This window comes from Pan troglodytes, chromosome 8 (genome assembly GCF_028858775.2).
Source record: "Pan troglodytes isolate AG18354 chromosome 8, NHGRI_mPanTro3-v2.0_pri, whole genome shotgun sequence".
Classification (NCBI taxonomy): Eukaryota; Metazoa; Chordata; class Mammalia; order Primates; family Hominidae; genus Pan; species Pan troglodytes.
The window spans coordinates 91,787,621-91,803,452 of record NC_072406.2 but is presented as its reverse complement, the minus strand read 5'-3'; the positions used below and the strand labels follow the sequence as shown (position 1 = coordinate 91,803,452).

The following is a 15,832-nucleotide window of genomic DNA, read 5'->3' as shown; positions in this document are numbered from 1 at the left end:
AATAATCCTCCAAAACCTGTCTGTGCAGGGGGTGGTGCATATCAAGGGGACTGAAGACAGCTGTTGAGCACAAAGCCTTGAGACAGGTGGCCTGGGCAGTTCTTACAAAACACACAGCCCAGGCAGTAAATGACACAGAGGAATAAGGAGTACTCGCCAGGGGTGTTCTGACCCAACTCGGATGTGGAGCGTCTCATCACACCAGGAGAAACAGGACAGCTCCCTTGGGCCTTAAGCAACACAACCCAGAGGTGGGGAGTCTGCAAGAAGGTGACGCTCTTTGTTTGTCTTTTTTTGTTTTTGTTTTTTTTTAAAAAACTGGGTCTTACTCTGTCACCTAGGCTGGAGTGAGTGCAGCGGCATGATCCCGGCTCACTGCAACCTCTGTCTCCTGGGCTGATCCTCCCACCTCAGCCTCCCGAGTAGCTGGGCCTACAGGTATGCACCACCATGCCCAGCTAATTTTTTTTCTATTTTTAGTAGAGACAGGGTTTCACCATTTCGCCCAGGTTGGTCTTGAACTCCTGGGCTCAAGCGATCTGCCCACCTCAGCTTCCCAAAGTGCTGGGATTACAGGCATGAGCCACTGCACCCGGCCGACACTATTTGTTAAAACAAGAAGTGCAGCTGGAGGCCTGCGCCTTTCCCTGTCTCCCCATCTACTGGGCCATGTGTCTCCAGCCTTTGGGGCCCAGGCCTGGACCAAGGGAGGCAGTGGGCTGACACTCACCTGGGTTGGGGGCACAGCGGGGGTGACAGTCCCAGACCCCGGGTATCCTGGGTAGCTCGGCACTGGCTGCTGCTGCCCAGGGAGTGGCACTGGAGGCTGACCAGGGTAGGTCACTGGTGGCTGCCCAGGGTAGGCCCCTGGGGGCTGCTGTCCGGGGGGTGGCATGGGCTGGCCCGGCACAGGGGCCCCTGGGTATGGCGGATATGAGGGCATCCTGGAGGGTGGGTTTCCTCCTGGGGGTGGATACATCCCATAGGGAGGAACAGGCTGCTGGGCAGAGGGGGGCTGCCCAAAGCCGCCAGGGGGCACTGGTGGGTAGCCAGCCCCAGGGGCCCCAGGGTACAGGTTGGGCATGTTGGCTCCTCCAAATGTCCCAGACATGTTGGCCGCCTGCAAGGACACAAAGCAGAGCCTAAGGCCAATGGGCCCTGCTGCACTCCGTCCCTCCACCCTTTTTCATACCTAAGCCAAGTCAGTCCTCACAGCATCTCCGCTTGTGGAATATGAAGTACCGTTATACCCACTTCACAGACCACAGAATGAGTTTACTTGCTCAAAGTTACACAGCCAGTGAACAGTGCGACTCGATCCAAACCAGAGATCCTCATCCCCTTCTGCAGGGGAGATGCCTTCCCTCTCCACATGGTTGCTCCCTCCCATCCCAGACCACCTGGGTGAAGGTTAAGAGCTCACTGCCCAAGAAGGCGCGTGGGTCCCATATGCAGGGTTGGGGGCGCCCCCATCACATCAGCCTGCTACCCACAGACACCTCTGGCAGGCATGTTCAGGTGAATCTGCACTCACCAGGAATAAAAACCTAAATCCTTAGGATGGATAGCCTCCTACACCCTGCAAGAGCTGGACCCCCAGACTTCATTTCCCATCTCACCCCCTCGCCTTTCCACTTTAGCCACACTGGCCTCTCCTCCCTGTCCCTGAGCACCTCACACCCCTTGGCACCTCAGGGCACTGGCATTCCCTAGACATCCATACAGCACTTCCTTCCCCTGATGCAGGTCTTTGCTCACACATCCTCTTTTCAGCCAGACCCACCTTACTGCTAACTTAAAATCATTATCCTTACATCACCCCACCCCTACTCCTGACCCCTTTACCCTGGTCAACTTGTTCCTATGGCACCTACACTTTCAATAACATCACATCGTTGACTTAAGGTACTGCCTGTCTTTTCCCCATAGATGATAAGTGCAGCACGGCTGAGATTTTTGTTTGTTTTATTCACATATCCCCAGTGCCTAGAACTGGGCCTGGCACAAATTAGGGTGTGTATTGGTTGCATAATTTCCTCTAAGCATACGTTTGTTTTCAAATCATAAACCAAGCATACGTTTGTTTTCAAATCATAAAATGTATTATTTTAAAAGTGAAACAACAAATTTAAAAAGTAGCATGTCTGCCCAAGATACCTGCCACATACCCACCAAGGCCTAACCAGAAGAGCCCTCCATATGTACACACATGCACAAGCAGGTATATGAATGTGGATACTCATACATAGCACGTCTATGCACACTCATGCAGATACCCTCGCCACCTTCCCAACCCTAACCCCTCAGGGCTAAAAGGGACCTGTGAGATCATCTGGTCCCCTTCCCCTCATTTTACAGATGGGAAAAGTGAGACCCAGAGAGGGGCAGAGAGCAGGTGGCAGAAGCCTGATGAAAACCCTGTTCTAAGGTACAGCTCAACACACTACACACCACAGCAACACACACATAGACAACTCTGGAGCCCCAGAGGCCAACAGCTTTGATTCCTCTGGCTACGCAGGTGTGGCCCCAGGGCTGCCTCAGCAGGAGAGCTGGACTCACCATTCCCGAGAGGTAGTCCTGGTTGAACTGCCCCGCATAGGTGGCCACGTTATCCAGCCCGATGGGGGGCATGCTGGGCGGAGGAGGGTAGGCAGCACCTCCCCAGGGACCACCACCTGAAAGCAACACCAAGCCCTTTAGCCCCCTGCCAGTCCCCCACCACACGGGGAAAGGCAGAGATGAGAGCTCCCAGGTGGTCAGAAAGGGAGGCCCAGTAAAGCCTCGAGCCTCGAGCCTCGAGCCTCGGGACACCATAGACCACATGAAAACACCAGGAGGAAAGTCTCCCCCTATCCCACTGGCAGAGGAGGGGAAACCTTCCCCTCTTCCCAGGGAGGAAGGTGGAGTTCCCCAAACACTCCCAAGACCCTCTGTGGGATATTAAGGAGGCTGGGAGAGCCCAGGCAGGCTCTGCCCTCCCAAGTTCACCATCATGGAGCAGGAGGACAGACTGTTGTGGGACACCATGCTGAGCCCATGACAGAGGTGACCGTAGGGAGCTCTGAGATTTCAGTAATGCGAAGGCACTGGCGGGAGGGGGTTTGGCTGTTTGCTATTACAAGTCTGTAAAAGGCAGGGAGAAGCAGGATAAGAGGCTGGAGGGACATGGGGCTGGGTCATGGTAAACACAGATACCAGTCCACAAGAGGACAGGAAGAAACAGAGGTGAAAAGCCCGCTCTGAAACCAGCAGGACCGGTATGTGCCCTGGGGCAAGGCTTTCACCCTCCTTAGGCTTGTTTCCTCAGCTTACAAATGGGCTAATGGTGAGTGTATGCCTAGACTGCTGTGACGAAGACTGAGTTAACGCCTGCAGGGCTCAGCTGGGTGCCCGATGGGCATTCGACATCATCATGGGGCCTCTGGCCTGTTAGATGCTTTCCTCTACATGGCAGCTTCGGATCGGCTCTTCATCTCCAGGGCTCCAGACCCTCCAGGAAGAACCTTCCCTAAATTTCCTGCCTCCTCCTCTCTTGCTGCTCAGAGGCTACTCAGCTGTGCTAGCAAAGGTGGCAGTGGCAGGATCTGGATGGCAGGATTTCTACTATAGAGAGAGAACCCAGGCCAGTGCCAGCCAACCTGGGGTGGGCTCATTCAGAGGGCAGTGGCCCAGCTCAGCCCCTAACATGCCCTGGGACAGCAGCTGAGCCACCTCTAGGTCTGAGTCTGTTCTTCACCTGCTGAATGGGAGGGAAGGTAAATGGCCTGCAGGTCTGGGGTGCTCAAGCCACAGGACCTCAGCTCCAAAGAAATCAATGATGCCTAGGAGTCCCCTGGGGAGAGGGGCAGCGGCTCAGGCACCCTCAGGATGACCAGCCTTGGAATGACCCTTTTTCCCCTTGGTCTCATGAGCCCTCATATTTCCTTTCCCACAGTGGGGACCAAATCTCATTTGAGGACCAAAAGGGGCCAGGGCCAGAGAAGACGACTTCTCCATGTGACTACCCACAGCTCCTGCAGAAAACAGGGAGTGACCTTTGACCCTTAGCATCTGCCTCCACTTCCTCTCTTGGCAAGGGGGATCTTGTTGCTGCAAACCCACACACCTTGAGCAGAGGGTAGGAGAGGTGGTAAGGGGCAACCATCACCTAGCAATGCTTTGGAGGACACCATGTCACTCTGCCTGCCTATCTCATCAGTATCCAGGACCACCTAATGAGGGAGAAATCCTTGAAGCAATTTTGCAGAGAAGAAAACTGAGTCTCAAAGTGACAGCATTTGCCCACTGTTACTAGAGAGTAAGGCAAGAGACCCAGCCCTGGGCCTGGTCCAGGGCTTTCTGGAGGCAGTTTCAAACCTAGGCCTCCGATGGCCTTAGTGTCATGCTCTTCTCCAGCCCCTGCCTCGGCTGGCTGTCCCTCTACTCCTGTTGTCCTCTCCTCCCCTGCTGGGCCGTGCTGTGAGGGGAGGAGGGGAGTGAGGAAACTACTGTTCTCCCCTCTCCACTCCCAGCCACTGTACAGAGGCAGCATTCACTCTCCTCCCCACCCCAGACCCTCTTACCTGGTGCAGCTGGTGGGTAGCCACCTGGGGGCGGGGGATAGCCAGGGTAGCTCATGGTTAGATCTGGAAGAGAAGACGAAAGCACATTCAGGCTCTGCCTGAGAGCCCCTGCTGGCCTGTGGGACCCAGCTTCTTGAAAGGGCAGCCACCACCACAACTGGGACCCTGCAGGAGAAACTGCTGCATCTGCCCTGCTTGTCGCAGACCAGTTCACTGTCTCCTGCTGGCGCCTCCAGCTAGAAACAGTACCCACCAGCATGCTGCCTGACTTCTGGGCCAGGGCCACACCCCCGGCCCCACCCACAGTGACAGGATTCACTCCCCATGAGCCAGTTTCCTTGAAAGGCCCTCTCACTGAAGCTTTGCTCCTGCCTCTGCTGGCAAGGGTGCAGTGCGCCTCTGGGCCTGTTCTCCCACCTCAGAGGTAGAGACGCACTGCCTCATTCTCAGGACTCCAGGTCTGTCTATTTATCTTCCTGTGTCCTTATTGCCATCCCTCCAGCAACAGGGGAAGTCAGAGGCCCCTGTCTCTCTTCATTCTCCAACCTCTGGTTCATCAGGCAAGGGGACCTGGTAAGGTATGGAATCATTGTTCCTAGAAGCAAAAAGGGCCCTCAGGAGGTTCATCTGATGCAGGGTGAAGAACCAGGGCAAATGAGGCAGCATCACCCTGTTTCTGCAGCAGAGGCTGCTGATTAAGAGAAGTAAGTGATTTGCAGATCTGTCAGTAAGGGAGGAAGAGCGGCCTGGACAGGTGCCAGGTGAGACACCTGCTCTCACGAAGTCCCTCTGAACACGGATCCCTTGGCAATGTCCCCTGCCAGTTAAATTGTGAGGAGGGACACAGATCTGCTGTGACACCAGCCACATGGTGCAACCTGCCTGCTCTTGCTAATAGCAGCTGCTGCTGCAGTCTGCAGAGACACCCAATGGCAGGCGGACATGTGAGGAAACCTGCAGGCTCCCTCAACAATCACACCTGCTCATCTCCAGTATGTGGCTTCTTTTTACACACTGGGTTTCACGCTGCAATGCATATCAGAATCACCTGATGGGATTGTTAAAACACATTGCTGGGCTCCACCACCAAGAGTTTCTGAGACAGTGGAACCAGTGTTTGCATTTGGAACAAGTTTCCAGATGATGTTACTGGTCCAGGGAACTCACTTTGAAGACCACTGTTCTGGCCACGCTATCCAACTGTAAGAGTCTAGCTGCCCTTCATATCTATCTTGAAGAACTGGGCATATTGCGTTTTGTTTGTTTGAGACAGGGTCTCGCTCTGTCACCCAGACTGGAGTGCACTGGCACAATCATGGCTCACTGCAGCCTGGACCTCCTGGGCTCAGGTAATCCTCCCGCCTCAGCCTCCTAAAGACATGTGCCACCACACCCAGCTAATTTTTTTTTTTTTGAGAGTCTTACTATTTTGCCGAGGCTGGTATATGCTGTTCTTTTTAAGTTTTTTTATTATTTATTTTTATTTTTTTGAGACAGGGTCTCACTCTGTAACCCAGGCTGGAGTGCAATGGTGTGATCTCGGCTCACTGCAACCTCTGCCTCCTGGGTTCAAGTGATTCTCCTGCCTCAGCCTCCCAAGTAGCTAGGATTACAGGCGCCCGCCACCATGCCTGGCTAATTTTTGTATTTTTAGTAGAGACAGGGTTTCACCATGTTGGCCAGGCTGGTCTCGAACTCCTGACCTCAGGTGATCTGCCTGCCTCGGCTTCCCAAAGTGTTAAGATTACAGGCATGAGCCACCACGCCTGGCCTACTTTTATTTTTTAAACAGCGTCTCACTCTATCACCCAGGCTGGAGTGCAGTGGTGCGAGCTCAGCTCACTGTAACCTCCGCTTCCTGGGATCAAGGGATTCTTGTGCCTCAGCCTCCAACAGGAGGGCACAACCATCCCTGGCTAATTTTTGTATTTTTAGTAGAGATGGAGTTTCGCCATGTTGGCCAGGCTGGTCTGAACTCCTGGCCTCAAGTGATCTGCCCGCTGCGGCCTCCCACAGTGCTGGGATTACAGGCATGAGCCACTGTGCCCGGCCTACATGCTGTTTTTAAGGAAGCTAAAGAACTTCCTTAAGGTACCACCGGTCCCCATAGGGTGGGCCTGGTTTTCAGCCCTACGGGTGTAGTCATTTGTTTGGGTCAGTGGGTCCAGAGGTGACTGTAGGCAAAGCCCTATGGCTTTGGAGAAAGCTGGAATTGGCTCCCTGTAGTGTGGACCAAGGACCTACTCCTTGCAGTTTTCGGTCTCTCTGAGCCCCTAAGCACGTGGTGGATGAGGTCCCCGGTGGCATCACCTTCAGAGAGGGTGTCCCTGAGGCTGGGTGGGCTGTCAGTACAAAGCCCTCCCCGTCCCGGCCCCAGCCTGACCCTTCTGCCCAGACTCTGCCAAACCCTCAGACTTCACTGGTGAGGAGGTAACCTGGGGGATGTAAATGACCAGTGGGCCAGGAACCTTCTAATAGAAGGAACTGCCCGACAGGTGAGCAGGAAGAGCCGGGATGGTGTCTCTGTCACCTTCCTCTCTGGAGACACCACTAGGCAGGACCTTTGAGCACCAAAGACACTCTCCACTCCTGGCCTCCTCTCAGAGAAATGAAGCCAAAAGCTCCATCCACAGCCAGGCCAGGGAAAAAACCCAAGAAACAGAAGCTGGATACCACCCTGTTCCTTATACCAAGTAAATTCCAGCCAGGCCAAATAATGCAGTGAAAGAAGTAGCCCCAAAAACCAACGACGTAAATAAAATTTCAGCATAAGAGACAAATTAAAAAAAATAAAGATGAGAAAAAAACTTAGGAAAAAAGTTTTATTAATATAATAAGAAAAAGATCAATAACCACTAGAGAAACTGTCAAATGATGTGAGCAGATCTGGCAGTTACAGAAAAGGAGCTGAAGATGCTCACCTTCACCAATATGCTGAGGAAATCACCAATTAAAAATACACAGATGTCGGCTGGGCGCAGTGGCTCATGCCTGTAATCCCAGCACTTTGGGAGGCCGAGGTGGGCAGATCACCTGAGGTCAGGAGTTCGAGACCAGCCTGGCCATGGTGAAACGCTGTCTCTACTAAAAATACAAAAATTAGCCAGGCGTGGTGGTGGGTGCCTGTAATACCAGCTACTTGGGAGGCTGAGGCAGGAGAATGGCTGGAACCTGGGAGGCGGAAGTTGCAGTGAGCCAAGATTATGCCACTGCACTCCAGCCTGGGTGACAGAGCGAGACTCCGTCTCCAAAATAAATAAATAAATAAAATACAAAGATATCAAAACTTAAAATGACACACCCTTGACTCAGCAACTCCACTTCTGTAAGTCTCTTCCCCAGACACACACCTGTGTGAAATGTCATACAGACAAGAATTTTACTACAGCCTTATCTGCAACAACTCCTAAACCTCCACCAATGAGGCTGGTTAAATAAACCACAACAGATCCAACAATGGATACTCTGTAGCTATTTCTGGATTTAGCCAGCTCTGTATATGGAAAGATGAAATGACCACCATTATTAATCAAGGTGCAGTACTGTGTATGTACTAAGCTAATAAAAAACCCAGAAACATACAAACTAAGTGGTTCCTGTGTGTATACATGCATGGACATCCTTGGAATGACACACAAGAAACTAGCTAACACTAGCTGCCTCTCGAGAGGAAAGGTGGGGCTAGAAAATGAGGCTTCCGGTTTAGATCTGTTCCCTGTGCATTTCTGCTGCATGTATGTACTGGCCATTAAACAACTTTTAAAAAGGCCCAATTCAGGTGCAGATTTCTGAGCTCACTTGAGGCTAGCCGTCTGGCCCCCAAAGTCCTGGCTGGTCTTCCAAGACTAAAAGAACACACACAGGGTCCATTCAGTTCCAGGCAGCCTTGGTAACCCTGGAGGGCCTGCAGGCCAGCCTTGATGGTGCTCATGGAGCTCATTCTTGGGGTGGCTTTTAAGGGAGTTCCCAGCAGGAGTCAAAATCTGCCTCCTGGCTAGGAGCTCTGCCCTGCATGGCCCCACAGGGCAGGTCGACCCCACTGTGAGCTGTGGTCCTGCAACCCTGGGTCTTCCCCTCTCCCCAAGATATACCTCTAGTCCTACGTTCTTAGAAAGAATAGCCTCATTTTTCCCTCTGTCATTCTCTGCCTGAAATAGTTTCAAGCCTGCTCCCCACTTTTTTTTTTTTTTTTGAGACGGAGTCTCACTGTGTCACCCAGGCTGCAGTGCAGTGGCGCAATCTCAGCTCACTGCAACCTCCACCTCCTCGGTTCAAGCAATTCTCCTGTCCTAGCCTCCCAAGTAGCTGGGACTACAGGCACCTGAGGCACCTGCCACCACACCAGGCTCATTTTTGTATTTTTAGTAGAGACAGAGTTTCACTATGTTGGCCAGGCTGGTCTCGAACTCCCAACCTCAGATGATCCGCCCGCCTCAGCCTCCCAAAGTTCTGGGATTACATGCCTGGCCTGACCCCACTCTTATCTTTTAGTTCTTTTCAGGACCAAACGCCCCAGGTATGGTCTGAAGAGTGCAGGGCGGGACCTTCATCTCCCTCCAGTGGATGCTACTCCCTACCTCCCCGGACTGCTACAAGTGGGTTTTCAGGCCACGGAGACCTTATGTGGGCTCCTGTGAAATTTCTCCCCTGGGTTCTGCCCATTGCTCCAGTCTCCTGAGACCTTCTGGGATTCTGCTCAACATCAAACATCTTCCCCCTCTCTCTCAGCTTTGTTTTACATCCATGGATGCAATAAGCATGGCATTTGTGTTCTGCCAAGTAACCAAGACGAAAGGGCCAACGAGGGACACTACAGAACTGTCATACTCAGAACTCCCCAGTTCAACATCAAACACTAGGCATCATGTGGGTGCAGGCATTTAACCAGCTCTCCCTCAACTCACTCTGCCACCACCCAGTACACATTTCTCCACATGCCCAAGTGAGGGTTCTAGCACATTTACTCTGAAGAGAGCCTGTTTATCTGCCTAATTACCCCCAGGAGAAAAGTAAACGCAGCCCAATAGCCAGGGGTGACCTTCAGGTGGACACAGGCTCCCAGCGCTGACCAATCTCCCCCCAGGCTATCCATGTTCTAGGAGGCTAGAGGCTGCAGGATTAGCACACTGCTCTCTGACTCACAGAAGCAGCATTCTTCTCCTCCTTTTCTTTGAAAATTAAGAAATCTGCTCATGGTCCAGTGTTCTGTCTGGTAACTGTGACCTCTGCATTTTTTCAAAAGAGGCTACCGCAAGGGGCTGTCCTTGGAGAAGTCGTTCCTGGCACCCCAGGGCTGCCATATCTGGGTTCGGCAAGACTTCTAAGGCCCTCAGGTCCCCCTCCCTAGCCTGTCCAGCACCCACTCCCCAGGAGAGAGGCAACACAGTGAGCTATAATCCAGCAGATCTGCTCTCTCCCTCTCTGGCATCCATGAGAATCATACCTTTCACCCTGACCAATGCCTCTCTCCTCCTTTCCTTGCATGGGGCAAGGGACATGCTTCACACTGCTGGTGCAATTCTGATGGCCGGGGCATGTCCCCCGCTCTACGCCTGCTTCTAATCACAGCCCTCTGACATGGGGACTCACTGGAGAGGGCCTCCTGCACACAGCAGGCAGCTGGCCTCCTTAGGGATTGGTCCAATTCTTAGAAACCTGTCTCTGGGGACCTTCTGGCCTCTGGTCCTGCCTCTCAGGGCAGGCTGCAGCACAAATACCGCCCTTCCTTCCTCACTGCGACCATCCACCTGCAGCTGTGCACCTGATTTCATCCAGCTGGGGCCCTCTCCAGTTAAATCGGTGCTTCTGGAAAACAGTCCCCTATAGGGCTTGTTAAAACACAGATTGCTGGGCCCCACCTCCAGAGTCTTTGAATCAGTGTCTCTGGGGCAGGGCCCAAAAAGTTGCATTTCCAGTGGCTCCCAGGTGATGCTGATGCTGCCTGCCTGCAGGCCACACTGCTTCATCATGCATGATAATCACCTGGAGAGCTCACTAAACATGCTAGCGCCCTAGCCCCCATATTCTGGGCCTTCTAACCTGGGATAGGCCCAGGAATCTGAAGTGTAAACAAGCATACATACCCCCCAGTCCCCAGTAATTCTGATGTAACTGGTTCTGTGGTCCACACTCTAGGAAACACTCTTTCCCTTAAGGTATTGGACACTCTCTAGCTCATCTGATCTCACTCTTCGACATGGTTTGGATTTGTGTCCCTGCCCAAATTGTAATTTGTAATTACAATACAATCAAATTGTAATTCCCAGCATTGGAGGTGGGGCCAGGTGGGAGCTGACTGGATCATGGGGGCAGATTTCCCCCTTTGGTGCTGTTCTCATGATAGGGTTCTGGTGAGATCTGGTTGTTTAAAAGCGTGTAGCGCCTCCTCCCCACACCTCTCTTCCTCCTGTTCCAGCCAGGTTAAGATCTGCCTGCCACATGATTGTAAGTTTCCTGAGGCCTCCCCAAGCAGATGCCAGCATCATGCTTTCCCTCACTTGGAGAGCTCACTAAAAATGCTGGTACCTTGGCTCCCATATTCTGGGCCCTTCAACCTGGCATAGGCCCAGCCTGCAGAACTGTGAGCCAATTAAACCTCTTTTCTTTATAAATTACCCAGTTTCAGATATTTCTTTATAGTTGTGTGAGAATGGACGAATATACTCTTCTTCACAATAGTAAGCTCTAGGGACACAGACTAGACCTAGGCACCCCCACAGTTGTATGACAGATGCACCTGACAGCAATCACTTAAGCATACCCAGAACGACCCTATAGTCTAAGAAGAATGTGTGCTCAGAGTTCTGAGCTGAGGAACTGTGGCCAACCTGGAGATCCATTCCTTACCTATAAGGAACATCAGAACCCCTAAGCCATTCCATGGCCATACAGGAGATCAAGGCCCTTTGTTCTGCGTTAAATGAAGGTTGCCAGGTGGAGGTGGTTAGGAAGGAGGATGCTAAATTAAAATGCTATACAAACTGCATGCTTTTTACAAATAGTAGTGGTCCTCCCATCCAGCCTGCTGCCACTGGACCGCCCCATATGTAAGTCCCCTCAATAAGCCCTATGCCTTGTTCGTTGGCTCTGGGTCTCTTCTTCGGCCTCTCAAACATGGTGCCATCCCTATTAAAGTTGACAGGAGTCTGGCATGACAGCACTGCATCAGAAGCCAGCCTCAAAGCGTCTGGTGAATGCCAAAAGCATAGAGCAGCTATCTGGGGGTGCTTCTCAGTGGCTGCAAAACGGCCTGTTCCCTAAAGCCATGTTACGTGTATGTAAGTGCACCATTCAATTCCACAGGCTCTAAAAGGGTACTAGCTGGAGTCCCCTAACACAGGAATCTAGAAATGCTACACTGGGACAGGAGGCAACTGCCAGAGCAAGAAGAGCCTCACTGCCCCGACTCAGTCATCCCCCTACCAAAAGGGAAGCCTTGCTGTGTCTCTACCCAACAATGGGAGGTGGAGATATGGGCTCCAGCCACCAGCAAGGCTAGGCCATGCACATTTGCTGGTGTCCTGCCTGACTTCAGGGATACAGAAGGGAAAGGAGGGGTGGATGGTGTCAGTGCCATGCCTGGGACTCTGGACTGTCCTCCCCAGAAAGACAACACAGGGCTCATTTGGGAACAGAGCCTACACCAGGCTAATGCTGAGAGGCAAGGGCCTAGAAACATCATCTCGGGCCAGAAGCCACACAGCAGTGACACCCCCTGTCCCTCAGGGCCTAACAGCAAACCAAGCAGACCGGGACTACAGTGGATGCTTTCATGGAGTGATTTTCCACTGGCCTTCCCCAGTCTGGTGGCTGGAATATTGATTTGTATATTAGTTTTTTGTTTTTTTTTTTAACATTAGATCCTTAACCTGTTTTTACACACACACACACACAATTTATTTTTTAAAATACTTTCCCTATAAGGTTGTATCCATAAAATTTAAATATATCATTGCTATTGTTTAAATGTATCCCCCAAAGTTCATGTGCTGCAAACTTAATGGTCAATACAACAGTTCTGAGAGGCGGTACTTTTAAGAGGCTCTACCCTCACGAATGGATTAATGTGTTATGGAGGAAGTGGGCTCCTTACCACCAGTGTGTTTGTTACAAAAGTATAACATGCTCTCTCTTACCCACGTGATGTCTTCTGCCATGTTATGAAGCAGCAAGAAGGCCCTTGCCAGATGCAGCCTCACGATCTTCTCAGCCTCCAGAACTGTGAGCCAAATAAGCTACTATTGCTTATAAATTACTCAGTCTGTGATATTTTGTTAGAGCAGCACAAAATTAACTAAGACAATAGTTTAAACCAGGCAGGTCCAATAATCCCTGCTGATATATTCTTTAAAATGAAAAGATGAGGCCAGGCACAGTGGCCCATGCCTATAATCCCAGCACTTTGGGAGGCTGACGCAGCCAGATCATTTGAGCTCAGAAGTTTGAGACCAGCCTGGGCAACATAATGAGACCCTGTCGTTACAAAAATAAAATACAAAAAAATTAGCCGAGCACCATGGCATGCGACTGTGGTCCCAGCTACTCTACTCAGGAGGCTGAGGCAGGAGAATCATTTGAGCCTGGGAGGTGGAGGTTGCAGTGAGCCCAGATCACGCCATTGCACTCCAGCCTGGGCGATGGAAGTGAAACCCTGTCTCAAAAAAATAAAAAATAAATAAATAAAATAAAATGAAAGGAAGGAAAAACAAGCCATAGAATGGGAGAAAATAAATGCAAAAGACATATCTGATAAAGGGACTATTATCCAAAACATACAAAGAACTCTTAAATCTCAACAAGAAAACCTTACGATTTAAAAAATAGGCAAAAGACCTGAACAGACACTTCACCAAAGAGGATATACAGGTGGCAAATAAGCAAATGAAAAGACGCTCAACATGTCATTAATAAATTGTAAATGAAAACAATAAGATACTACTATACACCTATTAGAATGGCCAAAATCCAAAACACTGATAACACCAAATGCTGGTGAGGATACAGAGCAACGGGAACTTTCATTCATCGCTGGTGGGGATGTAAAGCGGTATAGCCACTTTGGAAGACAGTTTGGTGGTTTCTTACAAAACTAAACACAGTTTTACCAATGATCCAGCAATCATGCTCTTGGTATTTACCCAAATAAGTTGAAAACTTCTGCCGCACACAAAACCTGCTCATGGACATTCACAGTAGTGTTATTCATAATGGCCAACAATTTGGAAGCACCCAAGGTTACACACTGTATAATTCTAACTCTACGATATTCTGGAGAAAGCAACTATGGTGACAGCAAAAAGATGAGTAGTTGCCAGAGGTCAGGGGAGGAAAGAATGAATAGGTGGATCGATGTTGCTTCCCTGATTGTAACAATATACCACTGTGGTGGGAGTGCTAATGGCGGGGGGTGCAAGTGTGGGGGCAGGGGGACAGGGAAACTCTGTGGTTTCCACTTAATTTTGCTGTAAATCTATAACCACTCTAAAAAATAAATTTTATTTAACAAATAAAAGGAATACAAGCACACTGTAGGGAAATTCAAACAGAATAGAAACACACAAAATGAAAAGCAAGCATTCTTCCCTCTATCCTTGCACACAAAGGTCACCACCAAGCAGTTTTCAACGTACAGTTTAAAACACACAGAAATGTATAATACATGTATATATATTTACATAAATATATAAATGTATATGCATATGTGTTTATACATGCTCAGATATATGTACATTTTGTTTTGGCTTTAAGTTCTGGGATACATGTGCAGAACATGCAGGTTTGTTACATAGTTATACATGTGCCATGGTGGTTTGCTGCACCTATCAACCTGTTACCTAGGTTTTGAACCCCGCATGCATTAGGTATTTGTCCTAATGCTCTCCCTCCCTTGGCCTCCCATTCCCCATATATGTACATAATTTTTTTAAAAGAGGAAAGAAACTGACGCATCTGCAAACTCTCTTCACTCCGGCAGAAGGCTCGGCTCTGGTTAAGTAATGTCTCAGGTGATAATGTGATATAAGAAATATATATCTGGCAGTCTTGTGGGACTGAGCCCTTTAACCTATAGGGTCTGCAGTGACTCCAGTTAGGGTCAGAATTGAGCTGCATTATAGGACACCCAGTTAGAGTCAGAGAATTGGTCAGTGTGGGGGAAAAAAACACACATCTGGTCGCAGGGTGAAGCGTTGAGAGTTTTGCTTGGAGTTTTCCTTCTTAGTTCACATTCCGACCTGGTGCCCCTCCTGGCATGGGCTGGGGAAATGAAGACTTACTTAGCCCTGAGCTGATGTGAGTGGCTCACGACCTCCACACAGTGCCCTGTGGGTGGCTAGGCACTCGTCCCAGGTCACTGGGCAGGAGAGAGGGAGGCACCAGGCTAGAGCAAGGTGCAGACAAGGGCCTGGAGCCCAGAACTCAAGACGGAAGGTCCAAGACAAGGCAGAAACGTCTACTACGGTAGTCCTGTTCCAAGGATCTCAGCCAGAAAAGGATCTCAGCCAGCAACCTGAGGCCAGGCCTCCTCTCCCAGACCTCGCTTGACCCATGGGCAAAACCAGGGGCAACCCTTTTTGAGGTCCTTCCTTCCTCTGGGATCTCAGGATTTCTGAAGGGGGCCCTCTTTCAGCTTTCACCCCAAATCCTAGACTTACAGACTCACAAAATGTCCACATTAGAAGGGATCATGTTCTAACTTCCTCAGTTTTGCAGCTAAAATACACCAGGGACATGGCTTGCTCACATCACACGGGTGTGGCGGAGAGGGTCCATGGTAGAGCTTGGCCTGCAGGCAGCTGACGACAAAACCTGACATCCCCTCACAGTGCTGCATTGCAAAACGTGTGCCACTTCTGTCCAAGCTGAGCTGGCTTCACTGGTGGTCCCAGTGGGCCCTGCCCTTGGCAACCTACTTGAAGACCCCTCCTCCAAGGGCAAAAGGAGACAGTGCAATAAGCATGCTTTAAACAAGGGTCTGCCAAGGCCACTCCTCACAGCCAGAAGGTTCCAGGAACCCTCAGTGCATCAGCTCACAGTTCCCCCATAACTATGAAGACGAGGGAAGGCAGATAGAGCCCAAGCTCTTCCCCACACACCCCTTCAATGGCAGGAGCTGGCCCCAGGGGACCATGTACCTAACTGTGGCTGTGGAATTCCATGGAGTGAGCCACAATCCTAATTAATCCATTAATCACAGAGGCGGTGATTAATAGTGGTCGACTTTTTTCACAAAGTTTTGTTATGGAGCACATATATAAAACAGAACAGTT

General features: G+C 50.6%; 1 protein-coding gene across 3 annotated transcripts in view; it reads right to left on the bottom strand.

Moving 5' to 3' along the window:
- ANXA11 (annexin A11) overlaps window positions 1-15,832 on the bottom strand; it is a 50,577-nt gene that overhangs the window by 12,616 nt on the left and 22,129 nt on the right. For all 3 annotated transcript variants that reach the window (XM_016918741.3, XM_063781920.1, XM_063781919.1), the window contains 3 exons: window positions 4,566-4,628; window positions 2,563-2,678; window positions 731-1,120 (listed from right to left, as the gene is read on the bottom strand). In XM_016918741.3, the coding sequence (XP_016774230.1) occupies window positions 731-1,120; window positions 2,563-2,678; window positions 4,566-4,620 (561 nt within the window). In that variant the 5' untranslated portion in view covers window positions 4,621-4,628. The remainder of the gene's footprint in view (window positions 1-730; window positions 1,121-2,562; window positions 2,679-4,565; window positions 4,629-15,832) is intronic.